Here is a 23,639-nt window from a genome sequence, read left to right as displayed (position 1 = left end):
AACGCTTTGCGTAATACCCATCTATGCGATAGCCAGCTACGGAAAAATGTTTCGCATATAGCTTGATTCCCACTGCGTGGGATTTTCTTTTGCGCTGGGAAGCATCGGACGCGACGCTTCAACCGGGAAGCTGAGTGCCCTTTGCTCGTTACTACGTAGCCGGATCCTGCCCTCAAATGACGTCACTTTCTCGGGCATAAGCCCTGAGATCTTAGTGAGGACCAGGCGCATCACACGCACGCACGTGCGTGTGTTGCGCGTAGATGTCGGCGCATTCGTTAGCAGTGCATGCCAGGTAAATATACCTAGTAGCGAAGCTTCCATAGAAGCCCATACGTTCAAAACATGGCGGTCATCGGCGGATCATGGGCTTAGCGCAATCAGTGTGACAAGGGAACACTTCCGGCAGAAGAAAAAAAATAATGGGACGTCATTTTGTCCTATGATGCTCGAAATTTGTTTTGTGGCCTGCCATTAGAGCTGCATTTTCAAATGCCCCGCCATTCGACTTGATGGGCGTTTCGAGCTTTCAGCGCAAAAGGCGACGAAGCCACAGGTCAGCCGTACGGGTGTCGAAATCGCACCCCTGCACAGAACATACTTTCTTTGGAGGCCGACGACAGCTTTGGATGTAGATGGCCGGACTCATCGTCGGAAGCCGAGCCCGTCGGCCAGCGCATATAAAAATATACGACTAGTGTATGAAAATTTATTAGGAATTTTATTTGGTTGAATGAATCGAACTTTGGCTAGTCCTAACTGAAAAAAAAAACATCGCCCAAGCACTCCGTACAGGTGGTTAACCAGCGAAGCTGGAACGTGTGGCCCCGGTGTTTAGCCGTGGGTTACTCTCGACGCTGTATTGAAGCGTTTCTCAGTTATTGGTTACATGTTTCTGTTTCTAGTCGAATGCAAGCGCCAATGGCGGGCGGATGCTGCTAACCACGACGCCGAGTTAACTCGAGATATCGAACGCATGCGACAACAGCGAGTCGAGGAGGCGGCGTTGCGGGCAGTGCAGCGTCAACGTGGCAATGACGGGAACGCGTTCGCCGGGGCCATCGCCCGCTTTCGGCGGGAGTTTCTCGAGCGGCACTTTGGCTTCGGCTGCGACGAAACGTCCACGTTGAAATCGCGAAGTGGAACGCAAGCGCCAATGGCGGGCGGATGCTGCTAACCACAAGTATAGTGCCTAGAATATAAGTATATTCTAGGCACTATACCACAAGGCCGAGCTAACTCGAGGTATCGAACGCATGCGACAACGGCGAGACTAGGCGGAAGCGTTGCGGGCAGAGCAGCGTCAACGTGGCAATGGCGGGAACGCGTTCGCTAACGACATCACTAACGGCGCTGCCAATGGCGCGCGCGCGCGCGCTTGGGTGCGACGTAGAGAACGACGTCACAGACGGCGCACCCGATGGAGACGTTTAGCGAAGCATAGGACGAACGAAATATACAGCTTTCGTTGTAAAACGTATCTTTCTTTTTTAACACGAAAGTGTTTTATGCCGGGGTCCACCAAGACTTCACTGACGTATTTCCGTCACGGATATGACGTTCTTACAATGTACACGAACATAATACAAAGAAAGAAACCAGAAGAAAAAGTTCCACAAACATGCAAAATTTGGAAATCGAACCCACGACCTCTCGGTCCGCGACGATAGATCGCTGAGCGTTTAACCCATTGCGCCACAAACGCATTTGCAGAGAGCTACACAGACGCGCCTTATATATCTAACACTCCTCCGTGTACCCGCGCTCTTGCTCGGGGCGGTGCCGCCGCCTACGAGCAGAAAAGAGAAGTACTGCATTATGACACTAACGCGCACCGACAGTGAACGCTTCGGTGGTCTCACCACTACGACGCCTCGATGCCAGCATTCGAAGGGACGCTGGCATCAAGAAGCACTACCAACGCCACCTAGGGGCGTTCACCGTACTCAGCACAGCGGAGCGTGGCCTCCGCAATTAGCTCTGAAAATGTTTCTGAAGTTGATCGCGGAGGCTGCAATTACGACGCGCTGTACGCGCTGATTTGACTCGGTGACGATTCAGTTACGTGCTTTGTCTTGCGCGTTGTATTAGTGTGTCAGTTACGTGCTTCGTCTTTCGCGTTGTGCTAGCGTGTGCAGCGTAGTGCAGCTTCCATATGCACGACGGTTGCTCATGGTCATCGACGTTGGTAGTCGTGATGGAGGAGACGTGCCACCAGGCGTCAGCGTGGGTGCATCAACGCCTAAGGGCGCTTTAGCCACAAAACACCAATAGACATTATATATCAATGTGCAATAAACATTACACTACTTCTGTGAAGACACGTTTCACTTTCGTGTTCTATACCGATTCCTATATAAGAGGGATCAACCACATTTTTTCACAGTAACACAGACGTATTGGTTATCGTCGTGTGACGGTACGGGCAGGGCAAAATACGTAAGGTCCTAGCGAATGTAAACCAGAACCTTCCTACTTCGGGCACATGTGGTTGAAACGAAAGGTTCATATCTTGATAGTCTCAAGGTAGTTGATAAGTTTGGTTCACAGATGACCAGCACAGAAAGCGGTTTTCAAACACGAACTGCCGGAAATCCGAAATACGTGACCTCAGGCCCCTCGCATTCCACTGGAATATGGAGGCGCTTCTGACATCATCCCGGAACGATCGCTGCTGTTGTCGAAGAGCCATGGTTCCGCTGTATAAGTTCTTAAGCACTGGACTTCTGAAGGCTTGCGAGAACCGGATTGATGGCATCCATCACTTGCAATGCACTTCAAGATGTTGGTGTCTGTAGCGTGTCCAGAACACGAATGGCACTCACCAGAAAGCTTAGCATGACAACAATTTGTTGGTCTTGGTCCGTCAATTTATCAGAAACAGACGAGATGTCCCTTGCGGTAGAAGTCTGCTCTCGCTCCGTAGGTGCATGTAGCCTCGAGAGTTCAGGCCAAGCGTCAGCTTCCGTGCTGTTCGAAGCTCTCTTGTCCTTAGAGCTGACTGCGTTTGGCCTGGGCGGGAGATGGGGTGATGATGTACGTGGCTCGCGTGGTACAGAGGCTTTGGAGGTTCTTGAACCGCGTCGGCGACGTGATCTCGTAGCCTAATAGATGCTGCCGCTTCCCGGTGAGACAAGTGGTCTCTAACCATGTTCTTAAAGATTGCAATTTCCTTTCGAATCAAAGGGAATTCCTTTGAGGATGCATCGTGAGGGCCTATGCAGTTTGCACACACTGGCACCGCACGTGTCAGTTGTGTGGGGCCCCGTGCATCGCGAACACGCGATACTGTTTTTGCACACACTACTCGCATAGCCTAACTTCATGCACTTCCAGCATTGCAGCCGTTTGGTCGAAAGGGGCGAACGGCGTGTCGGAAGTGTCCAACCTTTACATTTGTTGGGAGGGATTCGCCCTTAAATATGATCTTTACACATCCGTGACGTGGCCAGACGAAACGCGTTTGCGATGTTCGTGTTTTCTGTAGCTGGCTTGATTAAGATCGACAGATCGGTGTTGGCAATGGTCTCGTCGACATCGTAAATTACGCCAGTACTGACTTCTCTGCCCAGGAGAATATGAGGGCGCGAAAACTGGCGCGAAAAGGATGGTGAGTACCCCGGTATTCCGCGAATACATCATGCATGGTGGACGCACTCGAATTCGATGATGTGCTGACAAACCTTATCTTTGCTTTACGGCTCCGCACCAGCTCGAAGGTGTCGTCACAAGATTTTTCACTACTGACAAAGTACTGCATGGTATCGTCGCTGTCAGTGTCGCTCTCGGTGCCGTTGCGCTTCCTGGAGGCAGCCGCCGCGGGCACTGCCGAGTCTGGCGGACGCGCGTGAGAGTCCATCTCCATCGAAACTAAGTAGTAAACAGCAACAGCAACGTTCAAGAAAATTCACAAAAAAGGTAGAGCTAGAAGACTCGGTATTCTGCCTGAAAGGCCAGTTTTCAGATAGCTTGTGTTAAGGCTGTGTGATATATGCATCATAAACGCAACGAGGTTTAATGTTTAATTTATCATCATCATCATCACCACCATCATCAGCCTATATACGTATATTTCCACTGCAGGACGAAGGCATCTCCCTGCGATCTCCAATTACCCCTGTCTTGCGCTAGCTGATTCCGACTTGCGCCTGCAAATTTCCTAACTTCATCACCCCACCTAGTTTTCTGCGTCCTCGGCTGCGCTTCCCTTCCATTGGCACCTATTCTTTAACTCTAGTGGTTCACCGGTTATCTACCCTGCGCATTACATGGCCTGCCCAGCTCCATGTTTTCCTCTTAATGTCAACTAGAATATCGGCTGTCCCCGTTTACTCTGACTCACACCGCTCTCTTCCTGTCTCTTAAAGTTAGGCCTAACATTTTTCGTTCCATTGCTATTTGTGCGGTCCTTAACTTGTTCTCAAGCTTCTTTGTTAACCTCAAAGTTTTTGCCCCATATGTTAGCACCGGTAGAATGCAATGATTGTACACTTTCCTTTTCAGCGACAGTGGTAAGCTCCCAGTCAGGATTTGGCATTGCCTGCCGTATGCACTCCAACCCAATTTTATTCTTCTGTAAATTTCCTTCCCATGATCAGCGTCCCCTGTAAATGACCTAGATAAACGTATTCCTTTACAGACTCTAGATGCTGACTAGCGATCCTGAATTCTTGTTCCCTTGCCAGGCTATTGAACAATATCTTTGTCTTCTGCATATTCATCTTCAACCCAAGTCTTACACTTTCTCGATTGAGGTCCTCAATCATTTCTTGTAATTCGTTCCCATTGTTGCTGAATAGGACAATGTCATCTGCAAACCGAAGGTTACTGAGATGTTTAATTATATGTCGGTAAAAACTGCGCTGCATGCTTTTTCGTGAAATAAGGCATTTGAAGACTGTCACACTAAGCAGAACCGCAGGTCTTGCTTACATAACTTTTCAGCCGAGTTATTCCGTCAATTGATTAATTAATTACATTAATGTTCATTTTAGCAGCAACAGTGTGTTTACATGCCAGCTTTGTCTTTCGAGAACCACAGCAGATGTTTGCTCTTTGCCACTTCACGCGTAATTGTCCACCGTGAAGCGAGAATAGAGAGGCTTAATTTAGTTGAGTTACAAACCACCCAGAAACTAGCTGAATTATCCAACAGTGAGGTTAACATCGCGGTAATTTATTTTTTAATAAAAGAAATTTTCAAGCTGCGAGTTCTACCGCCATTGTTCTTTTCTTACCAATGTCACCAAATAGTGGAGAGGACAGGTGGTGCAAGAATGTCCGCATCGATATGCAGGTTTATATAAATAGGCTCCCCGTCGCTGCACCTGCTCTGCGGACGTCGTTAGCAATCGTTATTCTTTCACGATACTGCAGCCGGCGCTGCATCTGGATGACATGGTCGATTGCTCTAAATCAGGGATCGCACTCGGGCTAATGCGTTAACCTTTCAACGTTCTCGCTGTTGTTTTCCATTATAGAGCAGCAGTACGTCGACGCAAGTTTTTTTTTTTTTTATATATATAATTAGCTTGCGCTATTCCTGGTATAGTGCGCAGCGGCCAGCCAGCCACAGGTCGTTGCGGTGCTACCGGGCAGAGTATAACCAGTACAACTGCTCCAAGGTGCTCTGGCCACACGCACCTTGACGGCTTCTCCTTTCGCACGAAGTGACAGGATGGAATCTGCGAGATAGCCATCGTCATGACGACCTCGAAACGCAACGCGACTTGCAGAAATTCAATCTTCGCAGCTTTACAGGTATGGCAGGTTGTGTCGCGAATATTCACTCGATAGTCCTTTCTGTAAGCGTGGACAGCTGGGCTATAGTTGGTTGTGATTAGCATTGTGACACATCGTTCCAGCGCACAAATAAACAGACGGGAAGAGAACGACACGAACACCGGCGTTCGTGTTGTCTTTCTTTTCTCTTCCGTGTTTCATCGCTGGAACGATGTTTCATAGTCCGCTCTGTACAGTGTATATACACTGTATATATATATATATATATATATATATATATATATATATATATATATATATATATATATATATATATATATATATGAAGACGAATGCCCGGCGCTGCAGCCACATCGCCAGTCATCCGGGCAGCGCGAGCTCGAGATTGCCTGAGCCGCTCTGGTTGAGACACGCTGCCAACGCTGCCCGCTGCTCTCTTGTACTGTGTTCACATTAGATTCTGGTGGAGATGCTGCGGTTTTCCCCAACCTGGAATTACGCACCCGAACTCTGCCGTCCGTCATGCCTGACGACCCCAGCCCGACATCCCCACCGGTTACTCCAGCCATCGTATGTGCCGGTGCCCAGCGTCAGCGGGATCCTGACATCTTCTGCGGCACCGATGAGAAAGACGTTGAAGATTGGCTGGAATCGTATGAACGCGCCAGCAACACTAACAAACGGGACGACACCCAGAAGCTCAACAACGCGATGTTCTATCTGTCGGGCGTCGCCAAGCTGTGGTTTCGAAACCACGAAGCCGATCTCCGCACATGGGCTCGCTTCAAAACCAGCATTGCAGACGTTTTCGGCCGCCCTGGCATGCGCAAGCTTCGCGCTGAACAACGCCTGCGCAGCCGATCCCAGCAAACTGGTGAAACGTTCACCAGCTACATAGAGGACATCGTCGACCTCTGCCGGCGTGTCAACCCGACGATGGCGGAGGGGGACAAGGTACGTCACATCATGAAGGGCATTTCCGACGATGCCTTTCATATGCTGCTGTCAAAAAGCCCTGACACAGTTTCTCAGGTCATTGAGCTTTGCCAGAGTTTCGACGAGCTCTGCAGGCAGCGTCTTCTCACACGGCGCCCACCTGTGTCCGATGAAAGCCTCGCGAGCGTGGCCATGGCTCCTGACATGGACTCCCTGCTTTGCCAAATTAAAGAGTTCGTCCGTGCTGAGGTCGCTCGCCAGCTTTCGCTGCTGTCCTCAGCCACGTCACCACCCTCGTCTTTGCCGGCCAACCTTCGCCAGGTCATCCAAGAGCAAGTTTGCGCAGCTCTCCCTTCTGCCCGCGAGACTCCACCGGTGCCGACTCCCGTTGCTTTTCCCGAGGTGACTGCACCTCTTAGCTATGCCGAGGCTCTCGCACGGCCACCACCTCAGACCTTTGTGCCATTCCCATCAGCCGTGCCACTGCGTCCAGCCCCTCACTTCGTTCAGCCGCAGTACCCACACAGCAGTGGACAATGGCGCACTCCTGACAACCGCCCAATATGTTTTGCATGTGGTCTACCTGGCCACATTGCACGATTTTGCCGTCGCCGCCCAACATCCTACCGCCGTAGCTTCGACACCGAACCATACGGTTCACCATACCCGTCGTCCTCCGTGCCTCAGAACCCTGGCCAGATGTCTTCTTACTCGGACCACCGCCCTCTTGTTGGCCGCCGTTCGCCATCGCCCCGACGTCGCTCGCTTTCACCGATGCGTCGTCGTCCTTCTACGCCGGAACGGGAAAACTAATCGCCGCAGTTCCAGAGGCGAGAACTGCGTCACCCACGAACAGACCAAGGCCTCTCCCTTCTCCGACTAATATTATTGATGTATATGTGGACGGCGTCGCTGCACTCGCCCTCGTTGACACTGGTGCCGCAGTTTCGGTTATTAGTGCCACACTTTGCCGTTCGCTCAGGAAAGTTACGACGCCACTGTCAAACGTATCCCTTCGTACTGCCAGCGCAGACCGCATCACGCCTGCAGCTGCGTGTACTGCTCGTGTTGTGATCAACGGCCTCCTCTACATCGTCGAATTTTTGGTGCTGTGTTCTTGTTCCCATGATCTTATTTTGGGCTGGGACTTCCTTTCCGCTAATAAGGCCGTCATCGACTGTTCTCGTGCTGAGGTGGAATTTCAAACGCTGTGCGACGCCCCGCTCCTTGACGCTCGTGAACCTGACGATAAAGTTTTTGTTGCCGAAGACGTTACCATTCCACCGCACTCTTCTGCCCTAGCCACGGTGTCATGCAACCTTGTTGCTGATGCCAGCGCACTTTTTACGCCATCCGCCATTTTCGCTCGTCGCAAATGTTCCCCGCTGCCTTTCGCTGTTTTGGACGTTCATGCCGGCATCAGCAGACTGCTCGTCTCCAACCAATTGTCCTGTCCTCTCACTTTGCTTCGTGGGGAATGCGTTGGCCGTGTACAGTGTGTCGACCCTGCTGCCATCATTGACATGCCAACTGGTTCCACCGCCACTCATGAGGTCGCCGGAATGACCTGTAACCCCGCGCAGGAGCCGACTTCGCCCGATGTTCTCCATAGCTCCATCGCCGACACGTTGACTGTTTCCCAACGCGCCCAGCTTCTACGCCTTCTCGACAAGTTCCGTTCGTCTTTCGACTGCCAGCATGTTCCCTTGGGCCGCACGTCAACTGTTTGTCATCGCATCGACACGGGTACTAGTGCGCCACTGCGACAAAGACCCTATCGTGTATCCGCGACAGAGCGCCGTGTCATCGATGACCAAGTAGCTGACATGCTGAAGCGCGGCGTCATTCAGCCTTCGGATAGCCCCTGGGCATCTCCCGTTGTTCTTGTTAAGAAGGACGGATCGATTCGATTCTGTGTCGATTACCGTCGTCTTAACAAAATAACTCGTAAGGATGTTTACCCTCTTCCGAGAATTGACGACGCCCTTGACTGTCTCCAAGGCGCAGAGTTCTTCTCTTCTATCGACTTACGTAGCGGCTATTGGCAAGTCCCCATGGCACCCGAAGACCAACCTAAAACGGCCTTTGTAACACCAGATGGCCTATATGAATTTCGTGTCATGCCTTTCGGGCTTTGCAACGCCCCAGCCACATTTGAGCGTATGATGGACAACCTGTTGCGTGGTCTCAAGTGGAAAACGTGCCTGTGCTACTTAGATGATGTGGTTATTTTTTCGCCCGATTTTCCCACCCATCTCTGTCGGCTGGAGGAAGTGTTACAGTGCCTAACTGCCGCCGGCCTTCAGCTCAACCTGAAGAAATGCCACTTTGGCGCAAGTCAGCTCACCATCCTTGGCCATGTCGTATCTAAACACGGTATTCTTCCTGACGCCGCGAAGCTCCGTGCAGTTGCTGATTTTCCCAAACCTTCCTCCGTACGAGAACTTCGCAGCTTCCTTGGCCTCTGCTCTTACTTTCGCCGCTTCATTCGGAATTTTGCGTCCATCACCGCTCCCTTGAATCAGCTTCTACGGAGCGACTTGAACAATTACGCCTGGTCCCCTGCCTGTGACGATGCCTTCCAAGAGTTGCGTCGTCTATTAACATCGCCGCCTATACTGCGTCATTTCGACCCGAGTGCTTCGATCGAAGTACACACTGACGCCAGCGGTGTTGGTGTCGGCGCTGTGCTCGCGCAGCGCAAATCTGGTTTCGACGAGTACGTCGTTGCATACGCAAGCCGCACCCTCACCAAAGCAGAGACAAATTATTCCGTTACGGAGAAAGAATGTTTGGCCATAATCTGGGCACTTGGTAAATTTCGACCCTACCTCTATGGCCGCCCCTTTGACGTAATTACAGACCACCATGCACTTTGTTGGCTGTCCACATTGAAGGACCCCTCAGGTCGATTAGCTCGCTGGGCTTTGCGGTTGCAAGATTTCGACGTGCGCGTTGTCTACAGGTCTGGCCGCCGCCACACCGACGCCGACGCGCTTTCCCGTTCGCCCGTGTCAACCGTAAGCGATGCCTGCCTCTCTGCCGTTGACCACGTACAGTCAATCACAAAAGTTTGCGGACCACGCGAGCGCGTGGCCAAGAGCCTCTTCGCGACACTTCCGCTACGTCACCAGCGATCGACAGCAGCGCTACGTTGAAGACGCATCCCTCCTTAAATCTATGGCCTGTCTATTTTCGCACTGTGCGCAAATATTTTCTACCTATCTCTTTCAACGTGACGCGCTCTTTGTTAGCCAGGGCTACTTGCTTATATTTTGAGAGCAGAATATCAGTACAAGTAATCAGACAGCGTATTCTTCGGCTGTTATCAGTTCTATGTTCGCGTAGCCACGCTGTTTTTTTTTTTTTTTTTTTTTTTTCGTGAGTGCGTGAGTGAGCGGTGAGGCAGCCATGGGACACAGATGCTTAGTCAGTAGGCAGAATTTTTCCGTTCCTCCCCCATCGCTAAGTGACAGTAGCGGCCGGGATTTGATCGCCTGCGCCCAGGTTTTGCTGCGCAAAGCCCGAACCACCGCGCTGCTATAGTGGTTACATTTAGAAAAATAAGAAATAATCGGGTGCGATGACTCTTTTTATAACCCTTTGCGACACGGCGTCCTCGTTTGGGGACTCGAACTTCGGAGGCGCGTCCCACGCCACGTGTTTCTTCAAATGACCTAAAACTCAGTTGCACATTCGTGTCCGCTTCCTGATGGGACAACTAGCGGTCAGTTAACTTCATTGTCCTGCGTATTGCTGCAGATGATCGCTTTGCTGGAGACACTACCATGTTAGACAATCGTTCGACGTGCCGCGTTCCAAGACCAACGTCAAGAGTATTTTTTTTCTCCGGTCGACACGAATACAACCGAAAAAGCAAGTGTGCATGCGTTTCGGGCCTAATAGTTGATTCTTTTTATGCAAGCATTGAAGCTGACGGATTTCAGAATAACTAGATAATGAGTTATACGCTAATTAATTTTTTTTACTGAAACTCGCAGAAAACAGCACATTGCTTCGTCTTCTTTCTTGGAATGTAATAGTGAGCGTCTTGAAATGATGCCATGCGCATTTGACGCATTTGCAGACAGTGCATCATAATTCGTGTCTGAAGGGGATGAATTTATTCACAAGACATTTACAGAAGTGTCATGAAACATAGGTCTCTCAATGATCTAGTAGGAAGTGAAATGTCCGCCGTTTTCTAGCACCTTATTGATGCGTGTGGGCATCGACTCGTACAAAGATTCAGTAATCTCCGGTCGACTGCGCAGGCTTTCCCATTCTTGTGCGATCGCTTGCCACAGCGTATCGGCCGTGCGGCCGTGGTTGGCTCGTGTGGACAGCCGTTTCTTCAACATGCCCCAGACATTTTCTATGGGATTCAAGTCGGCGCCACATGGAGGCCACTCAAGCTGGCAAACAGCATGTTCTTCTAGCAATGACTGGACGATACGTGCTTTATGGATCGGGCTGCGGTCGTGTTGAAAAAAATAGCAGCCGTCGCTGAAGGGACCATCCAGCGCATACGGAACGAGGTGTCTAGTGATGACGTCGCAGTACCGTGACGCAGTGAAGGGCCCTTCCAGACGCACAAGGGGACCAAGGCCATCTTTGCTGATTGCTCCCCACACGCTCACGGAACACCGTCCACTGGATAGAACACTCTGTGTGTAATTAGGCAGATATCTGAAAGAAATGGCATACAATTGGGTTCCAGCGGCGCGTCTAAAAATGTTGTGATTCCTCTTGCGTCTGAACTTTATAATGCTGTTATAGAGTTGCAATAGAAAACGTGCAAACATCATTAGATAGTACTGAAAGACCCACTGGCAGCTTTTAATTAGCTTCAGAGTAAGTAGTACTATGAAACAATCGTTAATGTTTTCAACATAATACCACTACAGAAAAATCTCGTAATGTCCAAAAGCTCATTTTACGTGAAACATGTTGTGATGCAGAATTAGCTTCGTGAATTAACTGCCAATACACTGTAAACACACCTGCAGTTTAGTGGACGCCAAACCCGCTTCCGTTGGTCCCAGCGCGTGGAAAAAGTTGACTCGTCGCTAAAGATGACATCGCCCCATTTCTCTGTTGTCCAATCTTTCATTGCTGTAGCGAACATGAGTCGTTCTTGTAGCTGGCTGTCTGAGAGGCAGGGCTTCTGTGCTGCTACGAAAGACTGCAGGCCAAGCTCACTCAGCCTTCTTCTTACAGTCTCAGACGATACCGTGAGCGAGAGCGCTTCTCGGATATCCTCTGCACTTTGAAAAGGATCAGCCACGATGGCGGCCGTAATCAGGTGGTCCTCTTCCTCAGTCGTGGCCCTTGGACGCCCACTGCGCTCCATATCTGTGAATCTGTCATCGTCGCGGAAAGCTTGAATAATCCTATTCACGGCAGTCCGGCTCCTGTTGGTTCGGCGGCAGATTTCGCGCTGAGGTATTCCCTCTATAAATAAACGCACAATGTGCCTTCTTTCGTCAAGTGGAACACGCAGCGGCATCTTTCCAAATAGGCAATCACCACGTGGCCTGAAGCAAGTCTACTACGTTTTCAGCGACTGATGCGAAGATGCGCCTATGTGTGAAAGAAAATTTTCTATGCATCCGCTTTTTCTTTATTTTTGATGACAGTGAAACACCTCCCTACCCTTTCTCTCAAGACGCAGAAGCAGCAACACTCATTGGACCAAGATGCTGCCAACCAAAGTGCGCCAGTAAACGTCGCGTAAAAAAAATCGTCGCAGCGCTTCGTGAAACTTATCTACCCACTGGCACACCAGTCGACAAAGGTTGCAGTGATTGCTCCGATACTGCTATCAAGCCAGATATGTGGCGGTCTTATCGCAGACAGCGCTCTGCGTCAACACAACGAACTAACAATGTCATGCACGGGAATAAAAATTAACAGGCAGGCGAGTACCAAGAGGGCTCATATCCGGAAGAGCGCCCCTGTCGCCGCTAGGTGGCGTACCGCTAGGTGGCGCGGATAGGCAGTCTGGCACGCGCTCGCGTGGTCCGCAAACTTTTGTGGTTGACTGTACTTTCGTTCCCAGTAGGCTGCGACATGGCTTCGGAGCAACGCAAGGATGCCTGGATTAGTGCTCTTATCCGCTTCCTTTCTAACCCGTCGACTGTTCCTCCACCTTCTCGAGCTTTGCGCCGTCAAGCTTCGCACTTCGAAATGCGGGATGGACTTCTCTATCGCCGGAATTAGGTCTCCGACGTCCGCAAGTGGTTGCTCGTCATACCGCGACATCTTCGTGGTGAAATATGTTCTGCCTTCCACACAGACCCGCAGTGTGCACACGCGGGTGTCTTCAAGACGTACACCCGGCTTCGCTCCAGGTTTTATTGGCGTGGCATGTACACCTTTGTGTGCAAGTACATTCGGTCGTGCCCTCAGTGCCAACGCCGGAAGGTTCCTTCTCAGCATGTCTCTGGTCCACTACAGCCAATCCCGTGTCCTGCCAGGCCCTTCGATCGCATTGGGATTGACCTCTATGGACCCCTTCCGAGCACGGCTTCCGGAAACCGCTGGATAGTCGTCGCCATCGACCACTTGACGCGATACGCAGAAACAGCCGCTCTGCCTGCTGCCACAGCTCGTGATATCGCATCCTTCCTACTGAAAAACTTTATTCTCCGTCACGGTGCACCTCGCGAACTTTTGAGCGATAGAGGACGTGTGTTCCTCTCCGAAGTCGTAAACGCGCTCCTTACTGAATGTCGCATCGTTCATCGCACCACCACCGCCTACCATCCTCAAACTAACGGTCTGACGGAAAGATTTAACCGCACCTTTGGCGACATGCTCTCCAAATACGTGGCCTCTGATCAGACTGATTGGGACCTCATTCTGCCATTCATCACGTTCGCCTACAACACTGCACCACAGGCGACCACAAACTTTTCCCCATTCTTCCTCTTGTACGGCCGCGAACCTTCGACTACCCTCGACACCATTCTTCCGTACAGACCCGATTCATCCGAATGTACACCCATCTCTGAAGTTGCCCGCCGCGCCGAGGAATGCCGTCAACTCGCCCGTTCCTTTACAGCCGTCGACCAATGGCAACAAAAATCTCGACGTGACGATGATCACACGCATTGTCACTTTCTTCCGGACTCCCTTGTGTGGCTTTGGGTTCCTGCCGTTCCTGCTGGCCTCTCATCCAAGCTTGTATCAAAATATCAAGGACCCTACCGTGTTGTAGCGCAGACATCACCTGTGAACTATATTGTCGAGCCTGTCACGCCACCTACGGACCAACGCTGTCGTGGTCGTGAAACCGTCCACGTACAACGCCTGAAGCCGTATTACGACCCCTTGATTCTATGTTCACCATGAGTCGCCAGGATGGCTCCTTTTCCGATGGGGGGTGATTGTAGTGAAGACGAATGCCCGGCGCTGCAGCCACATCGCCAGTCATCCGGGCAGCGCGAGCTCGAGATTGCCGTTCTGGTTGAGACACGCTGCCAACGCTGCCCGCTGCTCTCTTGTACTGTGTTCACATTAGAATATATATATATATATATATATATATATATATGCGTGTGTGTGAACATCTCGCAAAGTTCTATCGCGAGGCCTCGCGAGGCTTGGGTCGCGCCTCAGCGGCACTATACGGATGCGAGTGCTAGCCGCTTGTTTTTCGAGCAGCTCCGCGAGCGCCCCTGTTCTGGGCCCACTGAAATGCGCACCACGAGAAATCGTCCCGGTGTGCGGGTCCAACTCGGCTTTACGACCGACAGAAAAATGGTATTGGACCTATATATAAAAAAAAGAAATAAATCGGACACCTTGCCGGAGTATACTAGCGAAGCTAATCTCCGGTTTAGGAAAACCCCTGTTTCCTTATATATAGCCTTCGCCAATGATGTACATCAAGTGAGGAAATGTGTTTTGCACCAAGCATTTTCCTGTATACACATGACTAAGCCGGAATGTATAACTGCGGGAAAGGCACGCGCCCGTCGCTGCTGCATGTGTCTCGCAGAGCTCAACTTCACTGAAGTTTCGATCGCGACCGACGCAAGATTCCACGAGTATTACGTATTTCTTCGTTTTCTAATGTTTGTCTTCTTTTTGCAACTTGGCGATTTTCGGCATTTCTTATAAATTAAAAATTATTCGATATGCACTAAATCGAAATTTTGCTTTGAATATACGCGATAAAATTTATTCTTACCTCCTAAGTGCAACAATTTCATTCATGTCGCTGCTGCCCATTAAAAACATGTCTACACTTCACATCTATTTGAACAGGGAAATCGCAGTTACCCGCTGCCGTGGTGGCGTAGTGGCTATGGCGTTCAGCCGCTCAGCGCGGGATCAAATCCCGACCGCGGCGGCCGCATGTCGACGCGAACGAAATGCAAAAACGCCCTTGTACCGTGCATTGGGTGCACGTTAAAGAACCCTATATAGGTGGTCAAAATTAACCCGGAACCCTCCTCTGTACTGCCTGCCTCGTAATCATATCTTGGTTTTGGCACGTTAAACCTCATAATTTAAGTATGAGTTGTCCCCGAGCTATAGCTTCCTCTTACCGAGTCAGACATCAAATATTTTCTAAATTCCACTCTCTCTTCTTTCTAATGTAGTTCTAGACGGACTTTTCCAACCGCTTGCATATGCTTACGCACGATGAGCTGACCAATATTTCAATAATCTGACGGAAGCGTCGACCGGCACTTCGGTCAGCGCCCTGTCGCAGAGTGTACCTGCGAGAGTAAGCGCATGCGCGCAGAGCGTCCTGGGCCAGTATTTTGCAGCGATGCCTTTCCGGTGTCAATGCATTTTCGCGCTTATCGCGCTTTGTCAGTGGTCAGAGCGACGGTCCGCTCGCGTTATCAACGGGATCAGCCGGCAGTGAGCGGTGGATGATAAGACTAGTATAGAATAAGTCATAAGGCATCGCTACAAAATACTGGCCCTTTTGAGCCGGCCGTGTGCGGTGGATAAGACTAGTTCCATGAATCTGGCCCTGTCATTTATCAGCACATCTTTCGTTTTCATACGCTTATTGTAACTACAGCGTGCAGAAACACGTGTGCGCATTTGTTTCCCTTGGAAGCGGATAAGCAGCAGAGAACCGTACAAGGTATATGCAAACTGGTAGTGTAGCTTCCATAGAAGCACACAAGTCAAGAAAATGGCAGCTCGTTGCAACCGTCGCCATCTACGTATCGGGGGACAACAGCAAGCAAAAAAAATAATAATAAAAATAAAAGTGACGTCAACGGGAAACGGCCATGACGTCAAGATCTATACTGCTTGGCGCTAATGTTTGAATTTCTTCAGCGCCCGGCATTTCAACCGCTACGCCAACAGCTATTTCTCTTTTGAGGCTGAGGCGAGCTTGCGACTTGCCTCAGCTCGACGAGCCAGCGTGTCATTAAACTATAGGAGTGGCGTGTGTTATAATGTGATCATAATTAGGCTGCTATTGAAAGCAATTGTTCCTGTATGTTCTTTAGGAAGGTGAGCGAATAGGACGCAAATAAATGACAATGCCACAGAGGTTTCAAAATCAACTTCACATTTATTTGTCTAGAATAATGCCAGCAATATAATTGACTAAACATTTGTTTCAATAGATGAAAAGTACTATGGCCAGCACACAGTCGTAATGTATAGCAACATATGCGGAACCTTTTCACAGAATCATTCTCAATACCGAGCGACACCATGTATTTATATCCAACAGTTATCAGACAAGACAACATTGCCCCACATTATCATTTATAAAACATTTTACTTACTAATTTTGCTTCCAGTCGGACACTCAAGGACTGTGTCTCGGACAGTGAATGAACATAGCGCGAAGTTTCTTCGCGGAGCGTTCCGCATTTATCGTCACAACGAGAGACAGCGCGTCGGATACCGCAGCGTGGACTTGCACGATAACAAAAAACCTGCACTCACACCTTTCGCCAAAGAAAGCCTTTCGCTAGGTCACGCAAAATTTGAAGTGAAGCGCACGCCAAACTTTGAACAAACACGCAAGGAAATAATTTTTTTTTAATTGGATGAAGCCGCCGCATTCAAGTGAGCAACGCCATTCCGCGCGACATAATAGCTGGTTTGCACAGTCTTGCGAAGTCTGGCGCTAGAACCACTGGTTGGTATGGGTCACCAAGAACGAATAAATTGCGAAATAGTAACATATTAACATTTGTTGTTTTAGCATAGAAAAATATTTGAAAGGGAATGTTTACTCGTATGACAGAATTCTGATGAAAAATTTTGGAACATTTTTTGTTCACATAGGTTTCCTAGTTCCAGTGTTTGTGGCCCCCCTCACCTAGTCGTGCTTCAATCGTGCACCACTAACTGATATCTGTGGTGGTAGGTTTTGGCACGCTTTTCGTTCCAAGCTGCGCGACCTATTTAGATGGACCTTGGACCGTATGTGAAGTTTAACTGAATAGCATAGCACACGATGTTTCAGACAATATTATTCTCTCTGCGCATGCGCGCCTGCCGTCGTTACTTTCGTAGCAGCGCTCAGTGACACGGCGCTGACCTTATTGTTGGTCAACGCTCCTGTTAGATTATTAACCTATTGGAGAGCAGTTCCTGCATCTTTCATTTGCCGGGGCCGTATACACGTTCCTTGACGACCTGCAGGTGTACGAGACGCACGCAGCCGGCTTCGAGTTCTGGGTGCTGGACGAGGCGTTCGCCCTACATCGAGGCATGCAGAACCACCGGGCCAGGGGCCACTGGCGCGAGCGTCAGAACACGCTCAACCAACACAAGCTGGCGAGTTTCAAGCGAGATGTGAAGAGAAAGTACCAGGTCACCACCGCCGCGGCCACCACCACCAAGACGACGCTCCCTCCGGCCACCAAGCCGTTGCTGCTGTGACGAACCTGCGTTGTGGTGCTTCGTTTCGTTTCGAAAGTGGCGGGCGCTCATGCGTGAACAACCGTTTGCTGAACAACCCGGGGTGGAGGAAGTCCTGTTGAAGCAGTTGGCTCTGCCGGCGAGCGTGCGTGTGTGGCCAACAAGCACGGTGATCGGGCGTTGGATTATGGGTAAGGTCGTCCGGCTGAGGGATGGAGCCGCGAGTGTTTGACATGTTCCACGGGTCGCGTCGAAAAGAAGAAAGAAGTCACGTTCCGGAATGCGTGCGTGCCCCTTTATAACAGTACAGGTAACGGTAAACGAGCAATCCTCGGGATGCAGGGATCCAGGATCGCCATTGTATATTTATTTTCAATAGTGATTTGTCTTCCGCGATAGGCAAAGACAAAGGATGATTCAGGGTTTGACGGATGGGCAGCGACGGCTCGGAGACCGGTGGGAGATACGCTATCTTGTTACGGCGACTGTTAATCACACCCCATGTTGCTTCCACATCTCGCATGGAGCAGTAGAGTGCGCCTCTCCTCTTATTAACAGTTTGACGAGCGACGGTAAGCGTTGCCGTGGCTGCTGCAGCGAGCGATCGGGTTCCGTACTATGGAGGCCAATGCATTACAGGTACGAAATTCCGAAACAAGTACTTCACCATGGTAGCTACATTAAACACTCGAGACGGAAATGAAGGTAAGGTGATGCTTCTCGCACTTTTAACCAATCAATGCGCCACTTGATGTTCATGCGAATGATGCTCGCGTGCACCGTAAGGCATCGTACATTCCCATCGGAAGGCTTTTGCAGTCTTTCGTAGCGTTTTGCTTCAGGATAGGCTTGCATCGCCGCTATTAGCCCAATAAGAGGGGGAAATAATTGTTAAACCTTCCCTATCTACGTAGTACGTGCTTACGGGAATATCTAGCCCGCCTATACCAAACCAAAATATTTTGGATGATTCTTCATGCCGAGCAGCAGAAACATCCGTACGAAGATCTGATTTTAACGTAATAAGAGCTCTGGGTGCGCATATTGAGCTCCGTTCGCCGGCACCGTCGATATATCGAATCACACGCGGCCCGCGGCCCCGTAAGGTACGCGTTTCCTCCGTACAGCCATACTGGTGCTGCCCGAACGATTGACGGCGACCATTTTTCTCGCGTGCCTGAGACTTGAATTGGAGGTACCCCGAACTTTCACAACCTAATGTACTGTTTACAGATTGCTGCTGCTACCCGTTGGTAAGTGAAACATTGATCGTGGTTTACAAAACGAAACCGAACAAGCTTCATTCAGCATTGACAGCCATCGGGTGCCCTTTAGCACATGCCTCGAACGCTGACTGAGAATGTTAATCGGCAAGTACTCGTTAACTAACTAGTCGATTAGTGATGATCAGTTACGTCCGCTGCCGCTAGTAATGCGATGCCGAATTGAAACAACCTTATATCTTTGTAAAAGGTTCGCTCTTCCAATTTAATTCAGGCAGTACACTGGCACGATACGCCGAGTTCCGCCGCTCAAAAAAAAAAAAAAAAAAAAACCGTATTTTGCATGTCCTGTGTGCTATGTCTGTAGCGATTGCAAAAAGCTATTGGAGACGAGTGAACGCTTCAACCGCATGCTACACATGCTCCCCTCAACCGCATGCTCGTACATCGAATGCTCGAATACGATATGCGCGGGCTCAAGTATATATGTATTCATGTAAGAAGCAAGCCTTAACTACCCCCCTTCCAACGGCGAACCGAAACGGTCTAGTGGTGAGGACCATTTTCTGACGTCGCTGCAGCGTCAACACATTCACTTATCTTCGCTATTGCGCATCATGTGGACACTTGCTAGCGATTTCACGCTAAGGAGCCCCAGTGTGGTGAGCATGAACACACCACTCTTACATCTTGTCGTATTTCTTGTATTGTTCCGAAACGTATACCTTCGTGTACTGATGATTTTGCATCGACAAGTGGTAGCTCTTTTGGCTCAACAAAGTGGTCACTTCGTGTTCACTCTGGCAGGATCCGTCATTTATCATTTCTCACCTACTAGTGCAGCTCATTAACTCAACATTGTTTTCTTCGTGCCGGGTTCCGTCCCTGCATGCATAGTTCTCGCACACTGAACGATGTTTAACAGCGGAGCTGTTTGAGCTCTTTGTTAGACCGCGTAGTGCGAACAAAAATTGTAGGCCGATCCTGGAGGTAATACAGAAAGAGTCCAAGCGCAATGACACATACCCCTGTGAGCTAGCGAAGCTGTTTAAGCTCGAGGGTGGTCCGTCGAGTGCACGCCGCAAAACCACCGCCTGGCGATGACGTCACCATTCATCGCCTAGCAACGCTTCGCCCCAGCTGCGCCGAGCCTCGCCACAGCTGCGTGAGCCGTGACGTCATCGCGCGCACCGCATCGCTTCGCCTTAGCTTTGCCAAGCCATGACGTCGCCGCGCCGTGCGGAGTAGTTGCCGCGTCTGCACAGAGGCGGATCTAATGTTGAATTCCAATGGCGGAGCCGGAGCAGCCGACGGACTCCGCGAGCGAGCACTCGACTGCTCCACGGAGTCACTCCCGCTCTGAATCCACTCCGACTCTCTCATTGGAACATTTTACTCCCGCCCTCACTCTGTCATTGGAACAAACTTGCTCCGAAACGAGCAAAAAAACTTGCTCCGACTCCGCCATTGGAATTCAACATAAGCCTTGACGCCACTACTCCGACCCACGGGATATATAGCTCCGCGCCGCCGCCACGGTGACACCAAAGCCCCGCCGTCTCCGCGCCGAGCACATCGCCGCGAAGATGGGGTGGCCGAAGAAGAGCGTCACTCCCGAAGAAGAGGAAGCACGGCGCAAAAGCCGCCGCGCCGCTACACTAGAGCGAGTGAGACAATTTCGGTCCGATCCCGAGTATCGCGCCGCCGAAGCGGCGGCGGAACGTCGGTAATTCGCAGAAGATCCGGCGTTACGAGCCCGCGAAACCGAGCAATAGCGCTTGAGTGTCCAGATACTTTAATGACTGAGTGTTTGTTGCTCCTTGGGCTGTCGATGATTCCGCTGTGATCTTGCGCAAAACGTGGCCGAATCTCGAAGCATAGCCTCGCAAAAACTTGGCCGGACCGAGATAAAGCTAGGTGGGGTCGCCAGCTTCGCTGTTTGCCTAGTCTTCGCACCACTAGTGTGAAGCTGCCACTAATTTTCTTTTTCTTTTGTTTCTAATTTCTCATGAAAAGCTAACACTTCTTCAAATGTGTTCTTACAATTACACCGAGGCTCCTTCCTGCGCCATGAGTAATATGTGCAATTCATATTTCCCTTGCTTACCTTCAAGCTCCCCTCGGTGTTTGCGCATTTCGCATATCCACACGCGCCACAAAGAGAGTTCAAACGTGTCTTATGTTATTAGTGCTGCGCGAAAAGTTGCAAGAAATATCGACAACGAAAGCCCGGAAACGTTCATTAAAAAGAAAAGAAAGATTATGTATACGGGTGCACAATTTTTGCGTCGCTTGTAATACTCTTCGAATCCATGTACCATGTAGCTGCAGACGGTCCATGCTTGCTTGTGGGCCCCATTCATATCTTTGCTCTTATTTCCGTTTTGTAATGATCGCGGCGTTGTCTGGTACGTTTCCGCACAAGTATATGTGCGGAGGCATGTTCTGAACATCTCTAAAAACTGATGTGCCTTGCTGACCACATAGGTCTGGAATACGAAGCGTCCCACCGTTTGTAGGCTAGGTAACGAGCGCAGCGCGCAAGATCAGGATAACTAACTCTGATTAAAGCTAAAACTACAGTGTCGTAGCTTGCGTATGCCATTTTGGCACACAAATGTACTCCTCGCGGCGATTGCACTGCTCTTGCCAACTATAAGAACTTAAACTCGACCGCGCCCGAACTGCGTGCGGTGCCGATGACGTCACCTGTGATTTGGCGAACTTTATCGTATCGTCACTTATTCACAAAGTTATTGTACCGCTAGAGCTCCATAAGGTTAACAGGTTTATTGTTTGCTTACTTTTGGATGCAACTTATTCAACATGCATCAATAAACAGTTATGACACCGAGCTGACTGCCAGAATTCACGGTTTCATGGGGGAACTGGTGCTGAATTCGATTTTGCGCTGCTGTCGCTGCCAATTTTTCGTTTTTTACGTCATTTCTGGCTTACCAATCCTGTGCTCACGGTAAAGGACTGACTTATACTCTACATTGCAGAAAAGTGTAATCTGCCATTCTAGCTTAGTTTAGTGTTCATTTAATACGGAAATGTGCATGCACTATATGGCCGAGAGTCTAGTTATGGGACTTCAAAACCGAACGGTAATTGATTGAGACGTTGGTGTAACGTTTATTTATTGTACTGCAAGGGATTGCGCTTCATGTGGAGAGTTTCCGAGCACTCATGGCAGCAGCTATTACGCAGGATGCGCTGCGCATATCATAATTGCAACCAAATGCATTTGATTTGCTTGCGTCTCTGCCACCAGTGAAACGGAAGCAACAAAAGTACTGCCGTTTGCTGCCTAAGTTAATTCGTGCTTGGTGCTCTGATGATTGCCTCATGTTTTGACGGCGTAGTCTTGTAAAGGGACTGGCCAAACGTGTCTCCTCTCTCGGCCGTTTTTCTTCTATCTTGTAGGAATGAAGCTCAAGTGTCGAATGGAGCAGGGCTGCTGCTTGTTTATTTATTGCGCTGTGTACATGCATGAGCTCTCGCGAATTGTTGCTCTCTGAAACGGTATACAAATCGAAACGAAGCGTAAAGCCGACGTAATTATTACAAATAAAAAGAAAACACACAAGACCGGCTGCATTGCTAATGTATCGATTGCTTCATAGGTGAAATAAAATGTTATTTGTTTACGAGTGCGTACGTCTCATTTATGACGTCCGTATCACCTACCATGGAGAGGGCTGTCGAAGCCCTCGGAAATACGGCTTCGACGTTGCGAAAAAAAAAAAAAATGCCGTCCGCCCGTACAGGGACCTTGCACCGGCCATGCAGAGGGCGCGAGAATCGACGCTTTCATTTATCATACTAGTATCGCCGATGCCGGTCGCTACGGTTTCAAAGCAAACGAAACATTCCAAACGACAACCCATGCTTCATCACTCATCTTACCGTTACGTCATTTAACACTCCCGAGCAAGAGCTTTGCCGAGCTCATGCTCGGGAGTGTTTGCGCTCCTGATGTCCATCACAAGCATTTTCCCACGCATGCCGAGCATACGCACTTCGACATTATGAGATGTCCGACACTCTCGCCTCGTGGTAAGCGATCGGAAGTGTCATCGTGAATGTGCATCGGGTCTCACAAATTTTGCTCATGTCACTCGCTATAGGCTGTGTTTTGCGGCTGCTGTCACTGCGGCAAGTTTTCAGCGAGAGGGAGCGACAAGTAGCAAAGGCAAGGAGGTTCGTATAGTGAAATACTACAAACGCCTCATTTTTATATGCCCTCATGCTAAACGAAATTAGCAGAAAAGAAAATTTGTTTCTGCTCCGTTCGTAAATTTGGTCCGACATTGTCGAAGCGGTCGCCTCGTTATCACGCTAATCGCTATATATCGCTAATCCTGAATGGTGGGTGCCCGAATGCCGGCCAATCAGGAAACGCTCTTTTTTTTTTTTTCTATGCGAACCCAGGACCCAATATAAAATGATGCACGACGTAAATTGTGCAGCCGCATGACACGAGTCTATTTTGTACATCGGAATTCACTAATGCATTCCTAGCTACTAGAGATGTCCGAATAGTAAATGTTCAGAATCCAATACCAATATTCGACAGTTAGACACTTCGAGTACCGAACATTTAATGCAGGAAATGGAATCATGTAGATGAATATTTCATGGCGGCAGGTTTTGTGGACAATCACACGTGACGAGACAGACACAAGTACAAACTTCCGGTTGAATGTTATTTGATTAGCGTCAATAGATATACGTCATTTATTAGTGACCAGAAGAATACCGTTTTTGACGATTGCGCGATGATCGCCAAACATCCCAACCAGACAAGAGAAATAACTGAGGCTGATTCAAAACGGCCTGGAAGCTCAAAAAGTTAGATTATCTATTGCAAAC

At 49.7% G+C, this 23,639-nt stretch overlaps 1 protein-coding gene across 3 annotated transcripts in view; it reads left to right on the top strand.

The window, feature by feature from the left end:
- The window catches only part of LOC119449587 (beta-1,4-glucuronyltransferase 1), a 69,677-nt gene extending 50,620 nt beyond the window's left edge, over nt 1–19,057 (top strand). Inside the window, exon 4 of one of the 3 annotated variants that reach the window (XR_007466339.1) lies at nt 19,012–19,057. Coding sequence is in view for 1 of the 3 variants with exons in the window: in XM_049665318.1 (XP_049521275.1) it covers nt 17,320–17,559 (240 nt within the window). In the remaining 2 variants the exon portion in view is untranslated. Of the gene's footprint in view, nt 1–17,319 lie in introns of all 3 variants that reach the window. The other 2 variants (XR_007466340.1, XM_049665318.1) reach the window with 2 other exon arrangements.
- The last annotated feature ends 4,582 nt before the right edge of the window (nt 19,058–23,639 follow it).

This window comes from Dermacentor silvarum, chromosome 4 (genome assembly GCF_013339745.2).
Source record: "Dermacentor silvarum isolate Dsil-2018 chromosome 4, BIME_Dsil_1.4, whole genome shotgun sequence".
Lineage (NCBI taxonomy): Eukaryota > Metazoa > Arthropoda > Arachnida > Ixodida > Ixodidae > Dermacentor > Dermacentor silvarum.
The sequence above is the reverse complement of the archived record's forward strand: the minus strand, read 5'-3'. Positions and strand labels throughout refer to the sequence as shown.